This window comes from Papio anubis, chromosome 12, assembly GCF_008728515.1.
Source record: "Papio anubis isolate 15944 chromosome 12, Panubis1.0, whole genome shotgun sequence".
NCBI classification, from domain to species: Eukaryota; Metazoa; Chordata; class Mammalia; order Primates; family Cercopithecidae; genus Papio; species Papio anubis.
The window spans coordinates 116,234,451-116,260,073 of record NC_044987.1 but is presented as its reverse complement, the minus strand read 5'-3'; the positions used below and the strand labels follow the sequence as shown (position 1 = coordinate 116,260,073).

At 61.7% G+C, this 25,623-nt stretch overlaps 4 protein-coding genes and 1 long non-coding RNA gene across 15 annotated transcripts in view; 3 read left to right on the top strand and 2 right to left on the bottom strand.

Moving 5' to 3' along the window:
* PC (pyruvate carboxylase) overlaps positions 1-20,662 on the top strand; it is a 107,842-nt gene extending 87,180 nt beyond the window's left edge. For 8 of the 9 annotated variants that reach the window (XM_003909497.5, XM_003909496.5, XM_017948237.3 and 5 more), the window contains 14 exons: positions 416-534; positions 3,000-3,162; positions 5,410-5,592; positions 15,803-15,947; positions 16,360-16,449; positions 16,536-16,757; positions 17,251-17,407; positions 17,920-18,160; positions 18,266-18,515; positions 18,725-18,969; positions 19,071-19,250; positions 19,328-19,576; positions 19,818-19,958; positions 20,040-20,662. In XM_003909497.5, the coding sequence (XP_003909546.2) occupies positions 416-534; positions 3,000-3,162; positions 5,410-5,592; positions 15,803-15,947; positions 16,360-16,449; positions 16,536-16,757; positions 17,251-17,407; positions 17,920-18,160; positions 18,266-18,515; positions 18,725-18,969; positions 19,071-19,250; positions 19,328-19,576; positions 19,818-19,958; positions 20,040-20,288 (2,634 nt within the window). In that variant the 3' untranslated portion in view covers positions 20,289-20,662. The other variant, XM_031653716.1, reaches the window with a different exon arrangement.
* On the bottom strand, positions 8,860-12,273 carry LRFN4 (leucine rich repeat and fibronectin type III domain containing 4). The gene is made up of 3 exons (XM_031653717.1): positions 12,041-12,273; positions 10,244-11,602; positions 8,860-9,700 (listed from the first exon to the last, which is right to left on the bottom strand). The coding sequence occupies exons 2-3, from the start codon at positions 11,590-11,592 to the stop codon at positions 9,142-9,144; spliced, it is 1,908 nt and encodes a 635-aa protein (XP_031509577.1). The 5' UTR covers positions 11,593-11,602; positions 12,041-12,273; the 3' UTR covers positions 8,860-9,141.
* On the top strand, positions 12,991-14,948 carry LOC108581874. Its single transcript, XR_001894691.3, has 3 exons — positions 12,991-13,181; positions 13,373-13,516; positions 14,832-14,948. It is a non-coding gene; the product is annotated as an uncharacterized LOC108581874 (long non-coding RNA).
* A 106-nt stretch (positions 20,663-20,768) lies between the features above and the next one.
* On the top strand, positions 20,769-23,514 carry LOC108581873. The gene is made up of 2 exons (XM_017948238.3): positions 20,769-22,419; positions 23,428-23,514. The coding sequence occupies exons 1-2, from the start codon at positions 21,529-21,531 to the stop codon at positions 23,443-23,445; spliced, it is 909 nt and encodes a 302-aa protein (XP_017803727.2). The 5' UTR covers positions 20,769-21,528; the 3' UTR covers positions 23,446-23,514.
* Positions 22,515-25,612, bottom strand: RCE1 (Ras converting CAAX endopeptidase 1). Of its 3 annotated transcripts, none has more exons than XM_031653745.1 (8): positions 25,590-25,612; positions 25,146-25,248; positions 24,975-25,058; positions 24,644-24,722; positions 23,981-24,148; positions 23,778-23,849; positions 23,454-23,516; positions 22,515-23,182 (listed from the first exon to the last, which is right to left on the bottom strand). In XM_031653745.1, exons 3-8 carry the CDS (start codon positions 25,032-25,034, stop codon positions 22,947-22,949), a joined length of 678 nt encoding a protein of 225 aa, XP_031509605.1. In that variant the 5' UTR covers positions 25,035-25,058; positions 25,146-25,248; positions 25,590-25,612; the 3' UTR covers positions 22,515-22,946. The 3 variants fall into 3 exon arrangements, with proteins under 3 accessions (XP_031509605.1, XP_003909549.1, XP_031509604.1); XM_003909500.4 differs by having other exon boundaries at positions 25,381-25,603; XM_031653744.1 differs by lacking the exon at positions 23,454-23,516 and having other exon boundaries at positions 25,381-25,593.
* Between the last annotated feature and the right edge of the window lie 11 nt (positions 25,613-25,623).

The window sequence follows — 25,623 nt, the reverse complement described above, 5'->3', positions numbered from 1 at the left end:
TGCGCAGTAGACTAGAAGGGGACTTTCTGAAAACACCTCCAAGCAGAAGCAGGTGCTGGAGAAGCCTGGGTCTCCGGGTCTGAGTGGATGACACAGCCTTGGTGGGCAAGCCCTGGAGGCAGCAGGGCAAGGTGCCGAGACTGGGGTGGGCGGAGGCTTCTGCCCATGTCTCTTCCCAGATGAGCTGGGTGTAGCCATCTGTGGCTCCGGGAACCCTGGAACCCAGTGGACTACTTGGGGGACGTGTCCAGGCCCGAGCCCTGGGGTCTGCCTGCCATCTTTGGGGGCAGGGTTTGCCGCAGTCCGTTCTTTTACGGAGCCAACCCAGTGGGTGGGATGGAATCCCTGTCCTGGGTCCAGTCACTTCGCCCAGGTCCTGCCTGTGCGCCCCCTGCTCACGCAGCTGCCCCCACAGGTGGGCTACGAGAACGCGGGCACCGTGGAGTTCCTGGTGGACAGGCATGGCAAGCACTACTTCATCGAGGTCAATTCCCGCCTGCAGGTGGAGCACACGGTCACGGAGGAGATCACCGAGTGAGTGCGGGCGGGCGGGTGGGCGGGGCGGGACGTGCGGCCTCTAGGTTTTGCATAAAGTGCAGGCGAAGTGGCTCCTGGGGGCAGCCAGGGGCTCACTCACTCCCCACATGGGTGGAGAGCAATGGGGATCCAGGTACTTAGTGTTTTAAAAGTCATTATTCTAAAAGCATTACATGGTTATTATAAAGATCAGCACAAAGGAGCAAATAAAAATGACTGACCGCCCTCCTGTCTGTCAGGACGCTGCCGATTGCTCAGGCCCAGGTGCTCCCATCTGTCAGGAGGAAAGCAAGGCTCAGAGACATTTGGAGAGCTGCTCGGGCTCACACAGCTGGCGCTGGAACCCAGGCCTCTCCGGTTGTCTTTGGTTTGCTGCTTTCCCGGTTTACTTGCTTTACTAGAGACATAGTTTAATGCAATTGAGATGTTTTATATAGAATTTTTATTCTACTTTTCAAATTTAATATTTGTTGAAGGCATTTCCCCAGGCCATAATTCTCTCTGAATACTTTTAGTGGCTGCGTACTATTCCGTCTTGCGTATACTTCTTAACTTACATAGTCCTCGATTGTTAGGCAATTAGGTTGTGTCTGGCTCTGGTGGTTATTAAGCGTGTCAGTTATCATGTGTGCCCGAATGTCTGGCTTCAGCTCTGAAGAGTTCTGAGGGTAAACCCTTCAACAGGATTATCTGATTGAAGGATAGGCAGCATCCCTCGGAACAGCCCTCTAGAGAGGTGGCACTACCATGCCCCCTGCAGGCACTGCGGATGACATTTTTAAAATGTGCCTGGTTTCTAAATGACAGTCACGACGGCCCTCGCCCCTTCAAGGTCTCTATTTTGAGCCATGTAATTTGTTGATGCTGGCTTTGGGCCAGCCCATCTCACTGTGGAGCGTCTCTGACCCCAGTTCTGCCCCCAGTTCCGACCCCACCTGAGACTGAGGATGCTGCTTGGACTGGCTGCTGTGGCCTGCCAGGGGCATGGAGGCCCCTCCCTCTCCTTAGAAGCTTAGAGACAAGGCCAACACTTTAGCCCAGTGAGACTTTTCCCCCTCAAGCTGCTGTGAACTCGTTGGTCTTGGGTCTGTCTAGAGCATCCTATTAGGAATGGGAGTCTGTCTGCTCTGGAGCACGGCTTTGTGTCAGGCAGATTGGGGCTCAGGTGCTCTCAGGTCCCGAGCCACATGGAGCTTGGGTGAGCTCCAGCCTCTCTGACCCTCGAGCTCCTCCTCTGGTGGGAATGACAGGGCTCTCGGCGCACTGTGGTGGAGATGAAGCATGGGAGGAGCGCAGCCTGGCCCATGGCACTGAGTGGGAGCTATCTCTGCTGCGAAGTGGTCCGGCAGGCAGCAGGACCATGGGGAAATCCTGCTGCATAGGTTCCAGGCCGCCTGCACCACAAGCCTCAGTGGTAATACATGTAAAACCTTGAGTGTTTTTTTTTTCTCTCTGTTGCCCAGGCTGGAGTGCAGTGGTGCCATCTCGGCTCACTGCAACCTCTGCCTCCTGGGTTCAAGTGATTCTCCTGCCTCAGCCTCCCAAGTGGCTGGGATTACAGCGTGCACCACCAGGCCTAATTTTTGTATTTTTAGTAGAGACAGGGTTTCACCATGTTGGCCAGGATGGTCTTGAAGTCCTGGCCTCGTGTGATCCACCCACCTTGGCCTCCCAAAGTGCTGGGATTACAGGCATGAGCCGCGGTGCCTGGTCTGTTTTTTGTTTTGTTTTGTTTTTTTAAACAGCTGTTCCACTTGGACTTGTGACTGCCCTTAGGAGCAGTAAGGCTGAGCTTGGAAAACCCTGCAGAGCTGGGGAAGCTTGCACTCTCCAAGCATCTCTAGGGGGTTTTGGGCACAAGCCCAGCGGGAAAACAGGCCCCAGAAAGACAGGTCCTGACCCAGCACCCACTGTGCAGCCGCCTCACAGCTGTGGTTGCCGTTTCGAGGAGCCCAGCCTTCACAGCACCTGTTCTCTTGCACACTGCCCCCCTCACAGCCACCCACACAGCACAGCACATATGGCCCCAAGAAGGAGCTATCCTGGCCCTCTGACCTGGAGATCTGCTGAGGCTTCACATCTAGGCTTTACCAAGGGGGTGTTTAGGGGAGTAGGGAAAACAGACCTTAAGGAAGAAGGAGGCAGAGTACTGGGAGGAGCAGCTTAGGGCTGCGTGGACGGCGTCTTGAGTCAGGGGCGCGGGAGCAGGTGGTCCTGGTATTTCAGCGGGCCCTCTCCAGCTGCCAGGCACAGTGTAGTTTAGTCTGCTCCTGGTGGGAGCAGGGCAGGGGGCTGTGGAGCCACTGGCTGGGAGGAGCTGGTTGTTCAGGCTGGCCCAGAGCTATGGGCAGGGGTCGCACTGTGTGTGGACGCCCCCCTAGCTGCAGTGCCCCCCATCCATCCCCCGCCTCATGTTCCCCTTCTTCTCCTGTCCTCTCCTCGCTCCTCCCCATGCCCCACAGTGTAGACCTGGTCCATGCTCAGATCCACGTGGCTGAAGGCAGGAGCCTACCCGACCTGGGCCTGCGGCAGGAGAACATCCGCATCAACGGCTGTGCCATCCAGTGCCGGGTCACCACCGAGGACCCCGCGCGCAGCTTCCAGCCGGACACTGGCCGCATTGAGGTGGGCAGCGCTCGAGCAGAGGGAGATGCCAGCTCCCCTGTGCACAGGTTCTGCCCGGTGCCTGGGGCTGCGGCGCCAAGTTGCCACAGCCCGGCAGTTAGGGAGGACCCGCATGTGGGCTCTGAATTGGGCGTAGAGTACACGGAGGCAGGCAGTGCCTGGAGGAGGGGCGGTGCCTCCCAGGGGAAGAGACTACCGGGCATCCAGGCCAGGAGGAAGCCATGAGGGCGGGAGCGCAGAGCAGGCCAGCTTGCTGGAGCAAAACGCAGGAACCCAGACACAAAGCCAGCCCCTGACCCTCCAGCTCCCACAGGAGCCCCACGCCTTGCTGCCCAAGCTCCATCTCCCATCTGAGGGAGGGGCCAGCAAGGCAGGACCTGGGGGTGGGGGCAGCAAAGGACTGGGCCCAGAGGTCCCAATGGAGTCTTAGCCGAGCTCAGGGGCCCATCAAGGATGGGTGAGGGAGTCGGAGATGGCGGCACAGGAGGGAGACGAAGAGGCGGATTCAGGGCTATGAGACGGTGGCCTTGGTGGCGGCGGGAGAGAGCTGGTGTCAGGGGCGCTGAGGCAGCCCGGGGCAGGCTCCCCAGCACAACAAGACTTGTGCCTTCTCCAGGAGGGCTCCCTGTACCTTCCCTCCTCTCAGCACTGGGACCCAGTCATTGACCTCCGAATCCCATCTCCCCAGCCTCTGGTCCCAGCTGTTGGCAGGAGCCCTGTGGCCTACTCAGTGCCTGTTCCCAGCCCTGCACGTGCTACCAGCACCTTGCCAGCTGTGCTGGGGACTTGCTCCCTATCCAGGGGCCTGAGCCCCAAAGGAGGCAAGACACTGATGGAGCTCCAGCTCTGCTCAAGAGTCCAGGGCAGAGGCCCCCGGGCTTGTGTAGGGGCGGTGAGGGGAGCAAGGATGAATATGGGCCAGGCTCTGGGCTTCTGAGACAGGGGAGGCTGGGGAGGCTGGGGGTAGGAACCAGAGCTCTCTGGATTCTGGAAGCAGCAGAGCTTGTGGCTTCAGCAGGGAGCTGGCCGCCTGCATTCTGTTTCTGGAGGAATCTGTAGGCGGGGGCAGCCCCAGGCTGAGTACTGTCCGGCAGCCCCTGACTTCTCTGCCTCCCTCCATCCGCACTTCCAAGGCCTGGCTCTTCAGAGCCTGCCTCACCACAGAATATTTTTAGCCGACAGTTCCTGCTCTCAGCTGAGTGTTCACCCTTAAATATTTTATTAAGTTCCTTTTTATTGAACACAGGCCTCTACCCCTGAGAAGCGGAAATGGGCAGTGGGTGTCCCGAGTCCCTCTGGGTGGTCCCCCTACTTCCCTTCTTCCTTACCTGGGCCTGACGGGTCCCCCACCTCTGGGGAGCCTTTCTCTGCAGGAGTCATTCAGGCGGCGCGAGCCACCTGCGTGTGTGAGTGTTGGCGCCTCTGTCTCCTCCTCTCCGCTGCCCCTCTTGTCGCTGTCTGGCCCTGGCCCTGGCCCTGTCCTGCTGCCCCGCTGCCCTCTCCTCGCCCTTGGATTGCTTCCCTGCTGGGTGTGGACCCTTGGGCAGGCGCTCTCCTGCCTCCGGCACTTTCCCTTCGTTTCCTCTCCCACTTCCTCCTCGTTGCCTCCTCTCCCTCCCTTCCTCCCATCCTCCCTTCTGGAAGGAAAGGAAAGGAAGGGAGCGTGGGTGGATGTTGAGGCCTTCCCCACCACCCTGTTAGAAACAAAAACAAACGCCCTGGTCCGCCTCACCTCTTGCCTCACACGTTGTCCTCCGGGGGCCCTGTTGCCGGCCTGCGCATCCCCTTGCTGTCTGGGAGTCCATGGCGAGGCCCTTTAGCGGCTGGGTCGGCAGACCTCGATCCGTGCTGTGGAACAAACACATGGACACATGGATGAGTCTGAAAGGCCAGAAGGTTGCTCAGGCAGGTGCAGCAGGTCCATGGGAATAGAGGCAGGGCCGGCCCCTGCCTGCCCAGGCCCCTCTTCCGCTCCCTGGCAGGCATTCCCTTCCTCCTCTGCCCCCTCCCAGCTCCTCACAGGGAGCCAGCAGCAGTGACTGTGGCACATAGAGAAGAGACGCACTCCTGGGTTTGGTGGCAGAAACAGAGCAAAACCTGACCAGCCAGAGCTGGGGTTCACCTGTGGACACTGCACGCTCAGCTCTCAGCAGCTGCCAGGCGCACACCTGGCCAGCCTCGGGATGGGTGGGGCCTTTTCGACTGCAGTTTCTGGCGCAGGCCCTCACGCCCTCACCCTTCCCACAGGTGTTCCGGAGCGGAGAGGGCATGGGCATCCGCCTGGATAATGCTTCCGCCTTCCAAGGAGCCATCATCTCGCCCCACTATGACTCCCTGCTGGTCAAAGTCATCGCCCACGGCAAAGACCACCCCACAGCCGCCACCAAGATGAGCAGAGCCCTTGCGGAGTTCCGCGTCCGAGGTGTGAAGGTGAGAGCTGCAGCCCCTGCCTGCCTTTGCTCCCAGCCCTTGGAGGGTCCCCTAGCCGTTCACCTCCCCACCAAGGGCCCGGCACATGGTCTCACCTCAGCCTTGCCCCTGACTGATGGGTCGAGGTCAGTGGCTCTCCCCAGCTGCAGCTGCATGCCAGACTCCAGCTGTTTGCAGACTCTGCGGGCACCTGGGCACCCCACTGCAGGAGTCCCTGCGAGTGGCCTGGCCGGAGCTCTTCCTCACACACACCTGTCTAACCTTGTTCCAGGAAGACCCACACTGCTTCCTGCCCCTCTGGGGTGAGAATCACCTGGAATGTGTGTTAAATATCATCAGGCCTCCCTTCTGGAAATCCTGATCCCACAGGTTTGGGTAGAGGCCCCAGAACCTGTGTTTTGAACAAGTTCCCCAGATAATAATTTTTTTTTTTTTTTTTGAAATGGAGTCTCGCTCTGTCACCCAAGCTAGAATGCAGTGGCGTGATCTTGGCTCACTGCAACCTCTGCCTTCTGGGTTCAAGCGATTCTCCTGCCTCAGCCTCCCAAGTAGCTGGGAATACAGGCACCCACCGCCATGCTTAGCTAATTTTTGTATTTTTAGTAGAGACAGGGTTTTATCACGTTGGCCAGGCTGGTCTCAAACACCTGATCTCAGATGTTCCGCCCGCCTCGACCTCCCAAAGTGCTGAGATTACAGGTGTAAGCCACTGTGCCTGGCCTCCCAGATAATTCTTAATTTCTGGAAAATGTGGATCCCCACCCCGGGCAAGAGCCCAAGCCATGTAGAAATGGTCACTTTGCGCCGAGTCAGGCCCCCGACAGTCCCCTGCTCTCCTCACCTGGCCTGGTGCACACAGTGTTGGGTGCTTCGGGGCAGCTGAGGGCAGGGGCGCAGCCAGAGACATGAGCAGGCGGCTTAGGAGGCAAAGCACCCAGCCCTTGGTGGGCTGGCAGCTCAGCTTAGCTTTGGGTGGCCTTGGTGGGTACCCTGCCTGGCATGAGGACCCTAAATGGGTATTTAGGATCCAAAGAGCCCTTTGCTGGGCTCTGTTACTGGTATCTGTAGCTAGAGAGGAATCCACAGCCAACAAATACTGCCTCGGCCTTTGAAGCCAGCACGTGTCCCGTGGGTGCTACCGTCAGTGTCACGGCAAGAAGAGCCGGAGGACAGGGGCTCTGGCCCTCAGCCCCTGTGGGAGTTACCACCCCATCTTCTTGGGGGTCCCCGCAGGGCGGACTGTCCTGGGCACTGGCACCAGCCCCTCTGTCTTGGCCTCGCGTCCTCCTTGCAGCTTCTTCCAGCCCTTCCTGTTGTTGAGGCGCAGCTGGTGGGCAGGTCGGGGAGCATGTGGGCCGTGCTGTCCCTTCAGGGTCCTGCGGTCGCTCCTTACATGTCCACATGGCTGGTTGGTCACAAGAGCCCCTGGAGGCTTCTGGGCCCATGCCTGTGTGTGGCCAGCCTGTCTCCCAGCCTGAGGGAGCAGCGCGCTTCCTAGAGACCAGGCAGTGTTACTCTTCCGTGGGGAGCCTCTCAGCCTCCCTGTTGCGGGTCCCTGTCGTGCACACAGGCAGAGGTGTGTTGCAGCATCAGCTGCTGACATCACGCGCTCCCCCTGCACTTTGCTGCGGCTCCTGGTGTCCTGGTGGGGATGTCCTGCAGCTGCTTCAGTGTTGAGGGGATCTATGGTCATGCGCAGGGGTGACCCAGGCCATCCCCCTCGCCTGCCCCTGCCCGTTGCTCTGATGGTCCTGGCTGGCTCCCAGGGTTGTGCCCCAGTTCCTCTGCTCCCTTCTCACCCTCAGCAGCTCCCCACGTGCCAAAATGGTCCCTGGGCCATAGGGCCTTGTGCCTGCACTGCACCCTGGGGGGCCTGGGAAGATCCTCCTCCTTAGACCATCCTCCGCCCCCCAGGTGGAGAAAGGGGCGCTAGAGCCTGTGACCACGGGGCCAGCAGCAGGATAAGTGTCTCTGGTGTCTGGCGGTGCTAAGTCCTCCCCAAATGTGCACTGAGACCAGGCCGCTGGCTGTAGCCGCCCCCTGAGCCTCATGCTAGTGCCTAGCGTGGCAGCCCTGGCCCTCCTGTCCCTTTGCCGTCCATGCCCACCCACGCTGTCCCGTGCCCCCGCCCACTCCTCCATGGCGTTCGCACCCCACACCCTTCTCTGTCGAGGACCTTGCTCTCATTCATCTAAACCGGGCTCTCGAAGCCCACCTCTAGCTGTGTGTTCTGGGGCTGGGAAGGCAGGCACATGCATGTGAGCCAGGTCCGTGCACACATGAACACACATGTACGCCTTACAGCACCTGCCTCACCTTGGCTGCCCGGCGGCAGTGCCTTGGCCCTCACACAGAAAACACCAGGGAGTCTGTGCGGCGTGTTCGCCGTGGCCTGGGGTGCCAGGGCTGCATTCTGAGTTCTCATACAGCACCTGGGGGAGCCTGACCCTCTGCAGGGCTGAGGGCCACGTCTGCCCATGCCCCCTAGCCAGTGCCTAGAAGCAAATCATTCAGGAGGCTGCAGGGGCTGAGCCAGGTCAGAGGCTGCCCGGGCCTGGCCAGGGGTCCCAGCAGAGGAAGCAGAGCAGGGCTTGTGTGCCCATCTGGCTGCCTCCCTGCAGCGAGGGAGGGCAAAGGCCGCCTTCCCTAGAAGGCCCAGATCACATCTGAGCTGGGAGCTGCCGTCCCACTAGGACCCACAGTTCTGACAGGAACCTTCCAGAGGATCGTGGGCTGATGGCAGGGCAGTGGGGTTCCCTGCTCTTCCTTTGGGATGGCGTTTTGCCAGTCCACAAGATGCCCTGGGAGGTGGCAGACACAGCTGTCAGCACTGGGAGCCATGAGAACTTTTCACTGTACGCTCAGCCCAGGTCCCTTCTCCCAGAAGGGCTGCACTGTCCCCCACCTCCTCCTGCTGCTTAGTCCAGTCGTCTGTCCTGCAGCCCCTGAAGCGCCACGGGGAAGGCGCTCACGTGTGCTCCCCAGGCTCTACACTGGACACCACGTCCTGGCCCCACCTGGCAGGAAGGGGCGTTCTTTGCACTTACAGGCGAGGGGAGGCCGCCTGCCCAAGCCCATGCTCCTGCAGGCCAGAGACACCAGGCACAGCCCTGGGCCGCCCCCATGGACAGGAAGCCGGGAGGCCCGAGGCTGCTCTGGCTGCCCCCACAGGGCCCGGTAGCCCCTCCCTTGTCTGTGTGCTACCACTGGCCTGTGTCCCATCCTCCCGTCTTGGGGGACCTAGCCAGACAAGACCAGAGACTAGCATTGAGGTGTCCCCAACAATTTTATTATAAATAAAGACAAGACTCCCAATTGGTGGCTGCAGCCCCTGCCTTGGTGGCTGTGAGCACCTGTTGGAGGGACCTGCCCCTCACTCTGGTCTGGAGGCCAGAACCGAGGAAAGGGCTCCCTGCCCCGCCAAGCACACAGGGGAGCCTGAGGTACCGAGAGTAAAAACCAGGGAGGGACTCCCAGGCCAGGTGGCCGCCCTGGGCCCTCTGCCCCACGCGGCTCATCCCTTGGAGCACACAGGAAGCTGCCCGTGCATCACACCACACTCTCTTCCAGCCGCTCGGCGCTGCCTCCTACCCCCCGGCACCCTGCCCCGAGCAGCCCTCCGTGCACAGAGTGGCTCCGTCGGGCCCAGGCTCCCCCCAGGCGCCTGGCGTAACCGTAGCACCCGGCGTCTCCCAGGTCCAGAGAGCAGCTACGCTGCGGCCGGGGCGGGGGGCTCCGTGGCGGGTGGGCCTTGGGTGTGGGGCTGGGGCCTCCATTGGTCTGGGACTGGACGTGGCTGAGCTTGAGGGGGAGGCGGCCATTCCCGGCCCCCCGGCCCCGAACCAGCAAGGCCACAGTGAAGACCAGTAAGGCAGCCACCAGCACACCCCCCACAGCCACGGTCAGGGTCCCGCCCAGCACGTGGGCCTGCAGGGCGTGGCACAGGGGTGAGGCTGGCAGCGTGGAGAAATGGGCACAGCCCAGCAGCCTGGTGGCCGTGAGGTCGGAGGGCCCAGCGGCCGGTGACAAGGCCAGCAGGCAGAGGTCATAGTCAGCGCCGGGGACCAGGTGCTTCAGCAGGAAGTGGTGGCTGGAGGCTGGGACTATCCTGCAGGCAAGGGCAGGTGGTCAGAGCTGGGGGCTGGGGTCTAGCCCCATCCTCACCTCCCGGCTCCCGTGCTCCCAGCTCCAAACACCCCTCCCCCGGGGGCCACTCGGGCTCTTGCATTCACTCAGGAAGGCAAACAGGCTCAAGAGTGTGGCCAGGAGATGTGTGTGCACTGGCACAGGACCCAGGCAAGTGAGGGGGATGGGGTGGGGGGATGGCACCAGCAGGGCAGAAATAACGCGTGCGGGCGCGGGCCATGTGCTTCAGACGACAGACCCAACCGCCACCTGCTGCCGGGGGAGGCCTGCACAGCTCAGTGACACCTGGGACATCTCATGGGCTGGGGTCCTCCTGCCACCCCTTGAGCTCCAGCCCCCTCAGGCAGCCAGGCCAGGCCACTGCTCCTCCAAGAGTCCAGCAGCCATGGTCAGGGAGGGGTTTTCAGCCCCAGAGAGAGGAGGAGCGAAAGCAAAGCCTTGTGGGGAGCAGAGGGCGGAGGGAGGGCGCCAGGAGTGCAGCCGGGTGTGGGGCGCATGTCCTCACCGGTAGATGAGCGTCTCATCCTCGCTGCTGTTGTACTGGATTTGGAACATCCACACTGGGTCTGCTGGCCGCCCAGGACCCCAGCTCACCAACCCTGACGTGGCGGTCACCTCCGTCACCTGCACGGCTGGCTCAGACTCCAGCGTCCCCTCACCCTCGGCAGCAGTGCGAGCCGAGGCGGCGATGTCCGAGGGCCCGGGGCGGCCCCCCTCAGCGCTGGTGTTCCCACCGTGGGGCAAGGCCAGGACCCGCAGTTCTACTCGGGCCGTGGCCTCACCAGCAGGGTTGGTGGCGATGCAGGTGTAGCCCCCAGCATCCCCAGCGCCAGTCACCCCAATCTCTAAGGTCCCGTTGGGGAAAGCCCGGGCTCGGGAGGAGTTGCCAACCAACCGGTCATCGGGACCAACCCAGTGCATGGTGGGCGCGGGGTCACCCAGGGCCCGGCACCGCAGCGTGGCCCGCTGGCCTTCCAGCACCCAGAGGCGCTGCGTGTGGCGGGCAATGAGGGGCGGCTCGCAGGAGAACTCGCCCTCAGGCACTGCCCAGAAGTAGCGGCCGGCCAGGCCGGGCGGGGAGGCGCAGGTCTCCAGGTCGTCCGGCCGCGCCAGCCGCCGCAGCCACAGCAGCTCACAGTTGCAGTGCAGGGGGTTCCCGCTGAAGCTCAGCACCAGGGGGGCGGGAGAGGCCTCTGCGTCACGCCCACGAGAGAAGAGCGGGTCCGGAGCCAGCGTGGCCAGGCGGTTGGAGGTGAGGTCCAGGCGGGAGAGCTGACCGAGCTGGGCGAAGGCGCCTGGGGGCAGTGCATCAATGAGGTTATGGTCCAGGTTGAGGGTGTGCAGGGCAGGCATGGCGCCGATGCCGGCCCAGGGCACCTGCCGGAGGTTGTTGTAGGACAGGTCCAGGTCCTCCAGGCTCTCGAGGAAGTCGTCAAAGGCTCCTGGCGCGATGCGGCCCAGCTGGTTGCCGCTGAGGATGAGGTGCTGCAGGTTGACGGGGCCCCGAAGGCTGCCTGTGCCCAGCTCCACCAGCCTGTTGCCATCCAGGTGCAGGGAACGAAGGCTCTCGAGGTCCCCAAAGGCGCGGGCCCCAATGCGGGTGATGGCATTACGCGACAGCGTCAGGTCCACCAGCCCCGTCATGTTGCGGAAGTCAGGGGGCCCCAGGGCCTGGATGAAGTTGTCAGCCAGTCGCAGCTCCACTGTGCGCCGGTCCACGTTGGGCGGCACAAACAGCAGGCCTCGGTGGGCACAAAGGGTGCTGAGCGACTCGGACAGGTTCTGGCAGACGCAGGGCAGCGGGCAGGCGGCCGCTCCACTGGCCAGCAGCAGCAGCAGGAGCGGCGGGGCCATGGTGAGCGCCCTGTAGGGAAGGGCCACAGCCCGGGCACAGGTGGGGCTGGCGCAGGTGCCCACTTGGGCCCAGGACAGTCCCAGAAGCCAGCTTCTGTGAGCCTGGCCCGGGGAGGGGCTGGGTCAGAGGCCCAAGAGGGCCGCCAGGGATGAGGGAAGGTTGGGGCCTGCAGGGCCAGGCCCCCCAGAGCAAAGGTCACATTTCCCAAGCAGTTAAGGGGGAGTCCAGGCGCTGGGCACAAGGTGAGACATGAGGCAGGAAGCGGAGGAGGACGGAGAGCAGGGAGGGTCCCGGAACTTCCTTTCCCAGGCGTTCCCAGGAATCGCCAGCCCCCTCCCCCCTCCGCGCCATCCCCTCCCCCGCCAGAGAAGGCGCCCCCGGAACCTCCCGTGGAGTCCGTGTCCCCACCCAGGCCGGCCCCCGCGCTGCGCCCGGCGGCCCCCTCACCTGGTGTCCGTCGCTCAGGGGGCGCGGGCCGGCCTCCCTGCGAGCCCGGCCGGCCCCCGCCGACTCCTGGCCGCTCTCCCGCGGGGGCGAGGCCCGGGGATGACCGGCCGCCCGCCGCCCACCCTCGGGCCCATGGCGCTCGGGCCCGCGGCCCCGGCTCGCTCGGTTCCCGGCACCTTTTCCCAGCGCGGTTCGCGGTGGCGGCGGCGACAGGCGAGCGGGTGCGCGCCGGCGGGCGCGCGCGCCGCGGACACGCACGTGGAGGGCGGACGGGGAGGGGCGCGCGGGGATCCACTCGGGCCCGGGCCGGCTCCCGAGGTCACGGGGACACGCGGCTGCTGCAGCGCCCACGGGTGGCACCCAGTCACGCCCGAGGCCCAGGCCGGCGCGGGCCCGCCGCGCTGCCCCCCGGCGCTGCCGCAGCGCACTCACCCTGGCACAGGCGCGCGCGCCCCCGGCCACCCTGGCGCCCCGGCATCCTGCACCGCACGGGCGCCCGCCGCCGCGGCGCGAACCTCACTCTGCAGACAGCCAGACAAAGCGCCTGCTCGCGGACCCCTTCACCATCTCCCGGAGACGGGAGTCTTTGTCACATGTCGCTGGGCACCCTCCCCAACACACCCACACATGCCCACACACCCACACGTCCCTGCACCCACGGGCAGGGCCGAGCGCAAACCCGCACTGTTGCTGGGACCCTCGCGTTCACAGACACACGCTGAAGGTCATAACCGTTCTGCATCACCGAGTCACGTGGAGGGTCCCCAACCGGCACGGGGTTCGGCCGTGGGGGGGCTGGGGCGGCCCCCCTGGCAAGGCTGCTGCGGGGTGGGGCCGAGAGGGCTCGGCCTCTGGGCAGGCGCCCCGCCCCCGCCGCCCCGCCCTGTCTCTGCTGCCTCTCCCTCCCTCCCCAGCTGCCCCGCCCGCCCCGCCGGCCAGGCGTTCCGAGCCAACCGGCCTCCGCCTCGGGCCGGATTGGTCTGCGCGGCGCGGCTTCGCAACGGCCGGGGGCACGCAGTGGGAAGCTGTGCGTCCTCGCAGCGCCTTCAGCCCCTCCTTCCCGCTCGGTCCCCGCCGGGCCATTTTCCTGGAAGAGCGGCTCGGAACCAGCTCGGCTCAGAGAAAGGGCTCCCGGCGTGAGGTGGGGGAGGTTCCTTGCTTCCTGGTGGAGAAAGCTGGGGCTTGGGTGGCTCGGCGAGCCTGGTCTCCTTCCAGCTGCCCGCCACCACCAGCGGTCTGGCCAGTTGGGAAACAGGGGAAGTCACCACCTCCCCGTGTCTCCTGGTCCTTAGGCCACCTAAACCTCATCCATCCTCGTTCTCCTCCCTCCAGCCCTGATCCCCATGGACCAGGTGGCAGGAAACTCGGGGAAACCCAAGATTGGAATTCTGATCCCGCCGGCACAGCAGTGTAGTCCTGGGCACGTTACCCGACCACTGAAAACAAGTTCCTCCTGTAGGTCAGGAGAGATGGATGGTACATACTTTAAGCATTTCCTAGGGGCGAGAGGGGAGGACAGCTGCAGCTTGTGAGGGGCTTATGGGCAGCCGGAAGCCATTCTCACTGTCACCACTCACTGGGCCTCGGCTGTGGCGTTTGTAAAATGAGGGGGATTCAGTCGTGGTGCAGGTCAACTCTGATGTGCAGTGGCACCAGGTATGGCTTTGTTCCTCTTCTCCCCATCAAAAATGTTTTCCACCGGGCGCAGTAGCTCATGCCTGTAATCCCAGCACTTTGGGAGGCCGAGGCGGGTGGATCACTTGAGGCCTGGAGTTCGAGACCAGCCTGGCCAACATGGCAAAACCCGTCTATATTAAAAATACAAAAATTAGCTGGGCGTGGTAGTGCACGTCTGTCAGGATGAGGCACGATAATCGCATGGACCAGGGAGCCAGAGGTTGCAGTGAGCTGAGATTGCACCACTGCACTCCAGCCTGGGCCACACACTGTGTCTCAAAAAAAAAAAAGTTTCAATTCACTCTAAATATAGATGTTTACCAGCATCCACCATGGCCGCCCAGTGCTGGGAGCTGAGCTGATCAGGAACCGGATGGGCCTGGTTCCTGCCCCCATAGAGCTTACAGAACAGAGGAGAGGATGGGCAGCCCGCCAGTCACAAAGGGGAGACGTCTACAAAAGAGAGACGCAGTGTGGGAAAGGGAGGCCTCCAAGGGTCCTTCTCACCATGTGCAATCTGGGCTCTTTGGATGGTTTCATTAGCTGCCTCCCTTCTCCAGTGCCATGCCTTGGCCCAGCTGAAATGTCAGCATCTCTTCAGGAGAGGCAGGGGCAAGGCTCAAGGGCAGACAGGTGCGGCACTGCTGGCAGGGCCCCACTCTGTGTTGGGCACCTGACATGCTGGGGGGAGGCACCTTTCCTATCCAGGCCTTCAGGTGATGGGAGCCCAAGAGGAGAGGGCGAGCTCAGAGAGGTCCAGGTGGCCTTGAGTCCCTGTCAAAGGTGCCAACAGGGATCATGAATAAGTGACGCATGGAGATGTTTTCTCTGAGGTGGAAGCCAGGGCTGTCGCTACACGGCCACAGGCCATGCTTTCACAGGCCTTGGAGCACCTCTCACAGTGCTGGCCCCCATGTCCCCATGTGGCCGTTTAAGTCATACTTGCCCTGGCCCAGCCTCATGTTGTCACCCAGCCATTTAATGAGTGACACCAAGGGCCCCTGTGCACAAAGCACACTGACACATGCCCCAGGCAGCGCCCTGCCCCCAAGGGGTTCCCAGGCAGACGAGCAGGTGAAGCTGAAGGGTGCGCTTGCCCACGGGCGTTCCTCAGGGGCCTGCTGGAAAGGTGAGCATCAGCTCTGCCGAGGTGTGAGGCCAGGACGAAGGCCTTTGAGTTCAGAAGTTCAAGGAGAGCTTCCCAGGCAGGTGCAAAGGCGTGGAGCGCGAGGCAAGTGTGATGTGGCTGGAGGTGGCCATGATGAGAAAGGTGGTGGAGGGTGTGGCCTGGAGATGGAGAAGAGGTCACAGGGTCCCGAAATGGCTATGGTCGAATCCTCTGGGTTGACCAATGGCATGGAGGAGCGGGTGGTGAGGGTGAGGGGATGCAGGTTTTGGTAACTGGGGGGACAGTGGGGCACCCACTGGGCACAGGAGGACGGGTGCACAGGCAGGAGCCTGGCCGTGGACTTGCTGAACTTATGTGATGGGTGAACAAGGAAGGGCCCGGGAGGCAGTTGCACCTCTAGGTCTTGCCCTGGAGGCAGAGCCTGTCACTGGTGCTGCAGCCCCGGGACGGGGTCTTCTGGGAGCTTGTGATGTGTGAGGAGCCGGGGAAGAAGAGGACAGGAGAGCAAGATGGCTTGGAAGCCCAGGGAACGAGCAGCAAGGCGGGAGCGCGCCCGCTGGACTCAGCTGGGAGGAGTGACTGAGTGAGAGTGCCAGAGTGTGGTCTGTTGCGGGCAGAGCCCTCTTTCGGGAAGCGTGGGCAGGGGGTTGAGGGCGACTGCTGTGGGCCACGCTGCTGGAAGAAAGGCTGAGCCCTGTTCTAGGCTGCAGGGAGGCAGGAGGGGGTGGCCTTCAGCACATGCTTCGGGGTAAGCAAGTATGGAGGGAGCAGGCTCACCCCCTGACAGCTTAGGGGACTCTGCCGGAGTAAGGGGAGGGCTGAGGGATGGGGAAGTGGCCCTCTGCAGTGAGGCCCAGAAGCTGTGCTGGCCTGGGGTGGCACCTTCAGCCTTTTCTCCTCTCCCTTCCCTGTCTGTGCTGCATGGTGACACCCTCCTACCCACCTCTGTTCTGCAGACCAACATCCCCTTCCTGCAGAATGTGCTCAACAACCAGCAGTTCCTGGCAGGCACCGTGGACACCCAGTTCATCGACGAGAACCCAGAGCTGTTCCAGCTGCGGCCTGCGCAGAACCGGGCCCAAAAGCTGTTGCACTACCTTGGTCTGGCCTGAGACTGCCCTGCCCTGCCCTTCCCTCCCCACCCTTCTCCTCCCTTTCCCAATCCCTTGCTCCTACCTCTTTGCCACTCCCCATGACCAAAGAACTTCCTAGTGCCCTCTGCCCCTCACCCCTGCCCTCATTCTGGCCCTGCATCCTCTTGTCCTGCACCCTCCCATTCACCACTCTCCTTGCTCCTGATCTGAGAGACCCCACTTTTCCATCCACGTGGCCCTCAAGAGGTCCCCAGTGCCTGGTCCCAGGAGGCGCTGGCTTTGGAGAGGACAGGGGCCAGCTGGAAGCCCGGGGATCCTGGAGGGATGTGTCCCTGTCCCTGAGCCCAGCCACTCTCACTGCTGCCCTCTACTCAGCCTCTGCCCAGCCCACCCTGACCCACTGCCCACTCTCTCCCCAGGCCATGTCATGGTAAACGGCCCAACCACCCCGATTCCCGTCAAGGCCAGCCCCAGCCCCACGGACCCCATTGTCCCTGCAGTGCCCATAGGTAGGTGAGATCCATTCTGTCAACTCATGGGGGAGATAAGAGGTTGCCACCTGCAGGACGGGCACCAATGCCCCTGTCTACCCTAGGCCCGCCCCCGGCTGGTTTCAGAGACATTCTGCTGCGAGAGGGGCCCGAGGGCTTTGCTCGAGCTGTGCGGAACCACAAGGGGCTGCTGCTGATGGACACGACCTTCAGGGACGCCCACCAGTCACTGTTGGCCACTCGTGTGCGCACCCACGATCTCAAAAAGATCGCCCCCTATGTTGCCCACAACTTCAGCAAGCTCTTCAGCATGGAGAACTGGGGAGGTAGGCTGGCATGCTGCGCAGCACCTGGCAGGAATTGGGTGCCCACTGTGTGGCCAATCCCAAAGGCTTAGGCCACTGGGGACAAGCTAGAGACGTTAACACCAAGAACACCAAAGAGGAAGAACTGAAGAAGGCCCAGCCCCCTCTCTGGCCAGGCCTGGTGCTGGCACGAGGTTGCAGAGCTGAAACCAGGTGCATCCTGGGAGGCCCAGGGTCAGGAGGAGACACTTGCCTGTTAGTTAATTATAGCACAGAGATGCACAGAAGGTGGGATTATACAGGGGGCAGAGAAGGGACACAAATGAGCCTGGTCTCCCCCGAGAGATCAGCCAAGGGAAAAATTTGTAGGGGTTGGAGCAGGGAACACAGGGACGGCGGAGATGAGCAGGACCTGGTATTGGGGCCAGAGGCTTGGGCTGCAGAGCTGGCTGCAAGGCCTGGCGGAGTTCCCCAGACACGCAGAGCTGATCTGGGCCTCTTGGTTCCTGTGCAGGAGCCACGTTTGATGTCGCCATGCGCTTCCTGTATGAGTGCCCCTGGCGGCGGCTGCAGGAGCTCCGGGAGCTCATCCCCAACATCCCTTTCCAGATGCTGCTGCGGGGGGCCAACGCTGTGGGCTACACCAATTACCCAGACAACGTGGTCTTCAAGTGAGCCTGGGGTGGGGTGGGCAGATACTACCTGTTGTGGCCCAGAGAGTACCGAGCCACGTCGTGGTGGCCTCTGTTCCCCACAGTGGGCCTGACACCAAGTCTCTCTGTGGCCACACGCAGCACAGGCTGCTGTTGGGAAATAATCGAGAAGTGTAGAATTGGAGTTGCAGAACTGAACAGGATTCGAAATTACCCCCTCACTCCTGGGGCAGTGGAAGGCCTGAGACTTGCCCGGGTCACTCGGTACGGGGCTGGGACTGGAACCCAGGCCTCAGGACTCCTTGCTCAGTGCCCTCTTCCGCAGGCTGCCACTGGCCTAGCTGATCCTCCAGGGCCTGGTCCACACTTGGGTGCCCCCCGCCAACGACCTGTGGATACCACACCCCATGCCAGGCCAGATCCTCAGATCTCATTCCCCGGGGCAGTAGAGTGGGTCAGGAAGGAGCCAGGGAAGACTGTTCAGAGGGAGGTGGGGTGGGGCTCAGCCCTGGGCTCTCTCACCCTCGCAGGTTCTGTGAGGTGGCCAAAGAGAATGGCATGGATGTCTTCCGCGTGTTTGACTCCCTCAACTACTTGCCCAACATGCTGCTGGGCATGGAGGCGGCAGGAAGTGCCGGAGGCGTGGTGGAGGCTGCCATCTCATACACCGGCGACGTGTCCGACCCCAGCCGCACCAAGTACTCACTGCAGTACTACATGGGCTTGGCCGAAGAGCTGGTGCGAGCTGGCACCCACATCCTGTGCATCAAGGTGCCTGGGCCACTTGCCCATCTCTCCCTGTCTGTCCCGACCATGCCCCCACCCGCAGGCACATGTCCTGCCCCCTCTACCATCTCTCTCCCCGACTTCCTCCAGGATATGGCTGGGCTGCTGAAGCCCACGGCCTGCACCATGCTGGTCAGCTCCCTCCGGGACCGCTTCCCCGACCTCCCACTGCACATCCACACCCACGACACGTCAGGGGCAGGCGTGGCAGCCATGCTGGCCTGTGCCCAGGCTGGAGCTGATGTGGTAGATGTGGCAGCCGATTCCATGTCTGGGATGACGTCACAGCCCAGCATGGGGGCCCTGGTGGCCTGTACCAGAGGGACTCCCCTGGACACAGGTAGGAAGAACAGCAGCCCGTGGCCACACCCCTCTCCAATCCGCAGCCACCACCAGTCCCAGTAGTGTTGGACCTGCCTAGGATCCAGATGCCCTGCTCTGGCCTTGCCGCCTTCTGTCACCTGAGTCAGACATGGGACCTGAGCTAGCCCTGGGTCCTGGAGGAGTCATGCATTTCTAAGGCTTCCTCTGACTCTGGCCTCCCTGCAGAGGTGCCCATGGAGCGAGTGTTTGACTACAGTGAGTACTGGGAGGGGGCTCGGGGACTGTACGCGGCCTTCGACTGCACGGCCACCATGAAGTCTGGCAACTCGGATGTGTATGAGAATGAGATCCCAGGGGGCCAGTACACCAACCTGCACTTCCAGGCCCACAGCATGGGGCTCGGCTCCAAGTTCAAGGAGGTCAAGAAGGCCTATGTGGAGGCCAACCAGATGCTGGGCGATCTCATCAAGGTGAGCCCTGCCCAGCGCTCTCCTACCTGACCCAGCCCTGCATGCACCTGCTGCTGGCTGCCTTGAGGTGCCTGGCACCCTAACCTCCAGGGCCTTCTCAGGTGACGCCCTCCTCCAAGATCGTGGGGGACCTGGCCCAGTTTATGGTGCAGAATGGATTGAGCCGGGCAGAGGCTGAAGCTCAGGCAGAAGAGCTATCCTTCCCCCGCTCCGTGGTGGAGTTCCTGCAGGGCTACATCGGTGTCCCCCATGGGGGGTTCCCCGAACCCTTTCGCTCTAAGGTAGGGAAGGCCCAGCATGATGTGAGGGTGGGGGCTGGATGCAGGAATTGGGACTGACACTCCGCTTTGTTCCCCAGGTACTGAAGGACCTGCCGAGGGTGGAGGGGCGGCCCGGAGCCTCCCTGCCTCCCCTGGATCTGCAGGCACTGGAGAAGGAGCTGGTAGACCGGCATGGGGAGGAGGTGACCCCAGAAGATGTGCTCTCAGCAGCTATGTACCCCGATGTGTTTGCCCACTTCAAGGACTTCACTGCCACCTTTGGCCCCCTGGATAGCCTGAATACTCGCCTCTTCCTTCAGGGACCCAGGATCGCAGAGGAGTTTGAGGTCAGTGGCTCTGCGGCTTGTCGACACTCCACCCTGGCCCCCCTGCCCCAGAGCGCTGGAGTTTAGCTCGGCTGTCACTCAGCCTCACAAGCTTTGGGAGCAGAAAGGACTCTTGAGACCAGAAGCTAGGCCTTTAGGGACGAGGAGGCAAGGCCCAGGGTGGGGACTTCCTATGGCCAGGGCCGGGGGACTGCTCTCCCACCTTGGCCTCCAGCCCTGAGTCTGCGCACCCTTCCTGCAGGTGGAGCTGGAGCGGGGCAAGACGCTGCACATCAAAGCCCTGGCCGTGAGCGACCTGAACCGGGCTGGCCAGAGGCAGGTCTTCTTTGAGCTCAATGGGCAGCTGCGGTCCATCTTGGTCAAGGATACCCAGGCCATGAAGGTATTGTCTCCCCCAGGGCCAGCCGGGCGGTGGGGCTGTCTGGGCTCAGGATCTCATGTCCCTTCTGGCCTGTGTCTTTAGGAGATGCACTTCCACCCCAAGGCCCTGAAGGACGTGAAGGGCCAGATCGGGGCGCCCATGCCTGGGAAGGTGATAGACATCAAAGTGGCGGCAGGGGCCAGGGTGACCAAGGGCCAGCCCCTGTGTGTGCTCAGTGCCATGAAGATGGAGACTGTGGTGACCTCGCCCATGGAGGGCACTGTCCGCAAGGTTCATGTGACCAAGGACATGACACTGGAAGGCGACGACCTCATCCTGGAGATCGAGTGATCTTGCCCCAGACTGGCAGCCTGGCCATCCCCAAGCCTTCAACAGAAGCTGTGCTGCCACAGCAGGCCCAGGCCAGCCAGCGCCCGAGGCCAGCAAGGTCGGGCCATGGAGGTCCTGTCCAGAGCTGGACAGGAGAGACACCGCCTGCAGCGGCTCATTCCTTTCAGCCATCGTCCTTTCCTCTGGCGGACAGCTGCTCACATGTTCATCTCTTGCCAAATAAGGGTCTCCTCCTCACTGGAGACTACAAGTGGTGGGTCAGGTGGTCCTAGGACCCGGGGGAGGTTTAGGGGTCCTATCTCCTAGGGGAAGGGGAGATTTAAGATGTCCCAGGTCCTGGGAAGTTTGCTCAATAAAACTGGCTTTCCCCTGCCCTCCATGCTGGATGCTGTGCAGCCCCCCGGCCTAGTGCAGCCCCCAGCCCACACCACTCAGCAGTGGGTGGGCAGGTCAGTTGTGTCATCCTCTTCAGAGGGTAGTGAGGATGACAGCTGTGGCCCTGTTTTAAGTCACTATTGGCTGCTTACTGTGTATACTCCCCCAACAGGACTAGTACTGAACTTACTTGAGGGGTGGGGCCTGTTCTAAGTATTTAACACCTGTTAACTCAGGGAATTAACCTTATCCTCTTACGGACACAGAGATCAAGTCACAGGAAGATTAAGTAATTTGTCCAGGACTCCACAAGTAGTAAGAGACAGAGAGAGATGAAACCCAGGCCGTTGGCAGACTCGTCTCCCAGCCCCGCTGCTTTATTTTCTAAAACCCAAGGCCAGCGTCCCACCTCAGTTAGCAGGTAAATGCAAGCAGGTACCACCTTCTGGGCAGTGGGTGAGACCCTTGGGAATGGTGATCCGGCAGTCTTGTGCGTGCTCTGGATGTGAGAATGATGGCAGGAGGTGAGGGGGAGTCCAGGGTCTCAGGTTCTAACCCTGCCACTCCCCATGACCACCCCTCCAGACCCCTGCTCAGTTGCCTTTCCTGCAGCGGGGACACTAACCCTGCCTGCACCACTGCCCTCCTGCCCACAGGTAGGGGGAGGATGGGGAAGGGAGCAGGAGGCTGGGCAGTTTCTGAGATGGAGGGGCGGGGGTGGGGAGGCTGATGCAGGAAACACCAGCCTCTGGGTAGGAAGCGCCCAGCAGGCCTCTGCCCAGTGCTCCCAGTGCCAGTCCAACCTCTGGGATGGCCAAGTCACAGTGGGCTTGAGCCTCTTCCTTTCTGGACCGCCAGGTCCCAGATGTACCCCAGGAGGCAAGTGACTGCGATGCTGCCCCTTCCATCCGGGTGGATGTCGTCACGGCCAGCCTGCAGGCATTGTGGGGCAGTGACTGCACATCCCTTTTCTTTCCCGCAGCAGCCAGCCTCAGGGAAGGGACCCTGGGACAACCTCCTTGAGCCTGGAATGGGACCTAAAGGGCTAACATTTCCTACCTGCCCCCCGCCCTCCCAGCCCACCACCAAGACAGAGTCTCGCTCTGTCGCCCAGGCTGGAGTACAGTGGCGTGATCTTGGCTCACTGCAATGTCCGCCTCCCGGGTTCGAGAATCTAATTTTAAAAGGGCACAGGCAGGGAAATGAGAGCCCTTCCAAAAATGATGGAGAGCAGGCAGAACACTCGCAGGTGCTGAGAAGGACCCTGGAGTCACCGTGTTGCTTGGCAAAGTCGCCGCCGCCCTCAGAGCTGCAGCCTGTGTTCTGGGTTCCTCTGGGGCAGAGGTCCGAGGTGGAGGGAACCGGAAAAGCCTCTACTTCTGGTGATTCAGGAGTAGGTTTCTCTCCCATTTGGGACCTATTTCCTCTTGTGAAAAACAAGGCGGGCAGACTGGAGGTCCCGGCAGAGGCTTCAGGCCAGTCCTCCTCCCCTCAGAAGAGACAGCTCAGAGGCTCCATTGCTGAGGCCAGGGCCAGGGCCATGGTTCCCTCCCTGACCCATCAGCCAAGCCACAGGCCCCAGGACGAGTGGGGCTCACAGCTGCTACCTGCAGTCTCAGACCCACCGACACTAGGACTTTGGGGCATGGCTCAGGAAGGAGGAAGCCACAGGCCCCCAGCAACCAGAGCTCCCAGCCCATTCTGTACTCCAGGGAACTACCTGCCGGGATGCACCGCCCAGATGTCACTGTTGAAGGTAGCTGGGACAGGTGGTGGGCACACTCCCAAGAGCTGCCTAGAGTCCTCACACAAGATCCCAAATAGACCGATTCCCAAAGGTCCAAGGCCATGTTACCCAAGTTAAATCTCTTTAATATCCCAATACAAAGTCCTGATGCAAAAAGACAATGAGAAAACCCAGGAAGTTGGGGGGTGGAGGTGGGGAGAAGTTTTATAAATAAAAAAACCCCCGAGCAGCTTTTGAGAGGCAGAGGAGCTAAGAGAAGCAGCAGTCCAAAGTGAGGAAGGGAGTGTGTGGCTCCTGGGACCTGCCCCTTGTCCCCTCACTCACAGCTGCTCGTAAACACCCCTTTCGAAAGGGGCTGCACCCTTTGGATATCTGCTCCTTTCTCTTGGTCCCTGGGATTCAACTAGCTCTGGCTTCAATCCCCTACAAAAATTCCTGAGATCTCGGGGACCCCAGCCAGTCCCTCCCCTGCAGTACCCCTTGGTGGGGAGGGCTGGGGAGCCGGTGAGAGTTCATATTGTATCCAGGAGCGTAGGTCAGGAGCACAGGGGAGCCTCTGAGTCCCCTGCCCGCTCCAAAAGCACACAAAGGGGAAGGCTGCCGTAGAGCTTAGGGTCCGTGAGGGGCTGGAGCAGAAGCAGGAAGAGTCCCACACCCAAGGCATAGCCTGCCAGCAGGGGCCGCCTCTGTGGGTGCTCCAAGGCCGCGCAAACAGCCGGGAAACCCATGTAATTGCAGAAGGAATGGCAGAGAACCGGCCCAATCAGGTGTCCTGGGGAAAAGAGACAGCAACTCAGGGAGCAGCCCTACCACCTCCTCTGGCCCTTCTAGGGCTAGTGACCCTCATCCCCTAAAACAGGAGATCAAGATCCCACTACCCCAGCCATCCACCCACACACCACGGCCTCTGCTCCTTTCCACCTCTCAGACCAGCCTGTCTCAAGGACTGGAATAGAAGAACTTGTTCCTAGAACAAACAGTATTCCCATTCTCCCACCCGCTCCTGTGGGCCCCCAGGGACCCATGAGGGACTGAGGACCAACCTGTGCGGATGAAGAGGAAAGCAGTGTAGGCACCGAAGACGGCTGTGTAGGAGAACTGGAACGCTGGAGACGGGGAGGCCGCGAGTGACCACACCTGCACGCCCTTCCTGCCCCCGCACTACACACCCATCAGCCAAAGATCCAGCATCCCCTCCACCCGGGGCAGTGGCTGCCTGCCCCACCACCTACAGCTGTCCTGCACCCCAACTCCCACGGTCAGTGGCCCCTCCAATACTGTAGCCCTCAGTTCCCAATTCCTTCTCCAGACTGGCCATTAGGGACATCATCACACACCCTAACCCAGGCCAGCTAGCCAGGACTCACCAGCAGACAAGAAGATGTTCCCCACGCTGCTCTGGCGGAAACGCAGCTGCTCAATAATGTGGTGAAAATGGGCTGGGAAAAAGATGACAATCACATCACAGTCATTCCTCCCAACCTCCGTTCTAGGCCTGCCCCTCACACCTCAAGCCCCCTTCTCAGCTCTCATGCTGAGAACACACCAGGACCAAGTTGGCCAGACTCACCAACTCCAAAAAAGAGCGGGCAGGTGAACACAGCAGGGCCCAAGCCCATGCACGGTGCCAACATAGGCAGCATACAGGCCCGGAACACCAGCTCCTCTGTCAGGGGGGCGATCACTTGGTTCCGCAGCCAACGCATGTCTGTGAGGCAGCGGGCCCAGGAGCGCGGGGCTGCAGAAGGAATTCAGGATAAGCTGTGAGTGACGGGCTATCGGACAATGAGACCCCAGAGGCTCCAAGGGCTCCTCTCCCACAACTTCACCCTGGTCAAACTCAAGTTAGGCATCAGTACTCCTGAGGACGGGGATGTGGACCCAACATAAACCCAATGTCTTGAGAGGACCTGAAGGGAAGGCATTAGATGAGGCAGGGCATCCTGGAAGTAAACTCTGGAGACACCAAAATTTAACCAAGACCAGCACTGGTTGGGGAAGCAGGGGACAGTGCTCTCTGGTCCACACCAAATACAGCTGGGGGTTCCCAGGGAACTCCTTGGACGTTGGGAATCAACCCTTAGAGGCCATCTAGCTGTTTCCAGTTTACTGATGAGAAAACACACCCAGAGAACATTTCACGTGTCCAGATCACACCCTGAGCCCGCTGACTCCCTGCGCCATTGTCCTGGACTGCCTGTGCCTACTTTTCCCTTCAGCCGTTAAGACTCACCCAGGACAACCTTCAGCCCATCTGCCAGGTCACAAGGGCAATCCATAGAAAGCTGCATCAGTGGGCCCAGGAAAAGAATCTGAGGGCAAGAAAACACTTTCACCACAACCCACCGCTTTTGCCCAGACCCTTGCCCATGCCCCTGAGACCCCAAGCTTGAAATCCTCTCAGCCAGGATTTCCAGACCATGCATACCGGAGAACCCTGGGGCCATCTCAAAAGCCCTGTCTCCCATCAGCCAAAAACCGAATACAATCAAGAGGAGTCCAAAAGCACTGCGCATCAAGCTGATAACAAAGACCAGAAGAAAAAATACAAAAGGAGCACTCACCATGGTCAGCAACAGGGGCAGCAGCGCCGCTGGGAAAATGCCCTCCAGCCTGAAGCCCATCAGGGTGAGCAGGGATGTGCCTGGCTGAGCCACAGGAAAGGGGGCATCAGTCTTGCTTCCTCCCCTAAAGACCCCTGAGTTCTCTCCCCCTTTGCCCCGCCTCCTTCGCACCTGGATGCCTGTGAGTTCCCTCCAGAGCAGCACGCACAGGGGTGAGAGACTGGACACCACCAGGACGCTGGTGAAGCGCCGCTTGATGACGGCGGGATGGTCCCTACGGAGGGGACAGTAAGTTCAAGGGGCCCGCGGCTGCCCATCAGCGCAGCCCCGCCCCCGGCTCGCCCAAGCTCCGCCCGCAACGCCGCCTCGCAGGGGCGCGGGTTCCGGCCGCGCGCAGCCCCCGCACCTGGGCAGTTCGCTCTTCCAGACGTAGAGGCTGCCCACGTAGGAGCAGGCGAGGCTGAGACAGGAGAACACTGACACCCAGCAGCACAGCCCGGGGCCCGGGCCGCCCAGCGCCGCCGACTCGGGCGGCCGCTCCGGCCGCGACACCGACAGCAGGCGCAGCCCATCCCCGCCCAGCGCCGCCATTGCGCCCTGACCCGCGGCGCGCACCAGTGACGCAGTCCCAGGGAGGTGTGGGTGACGT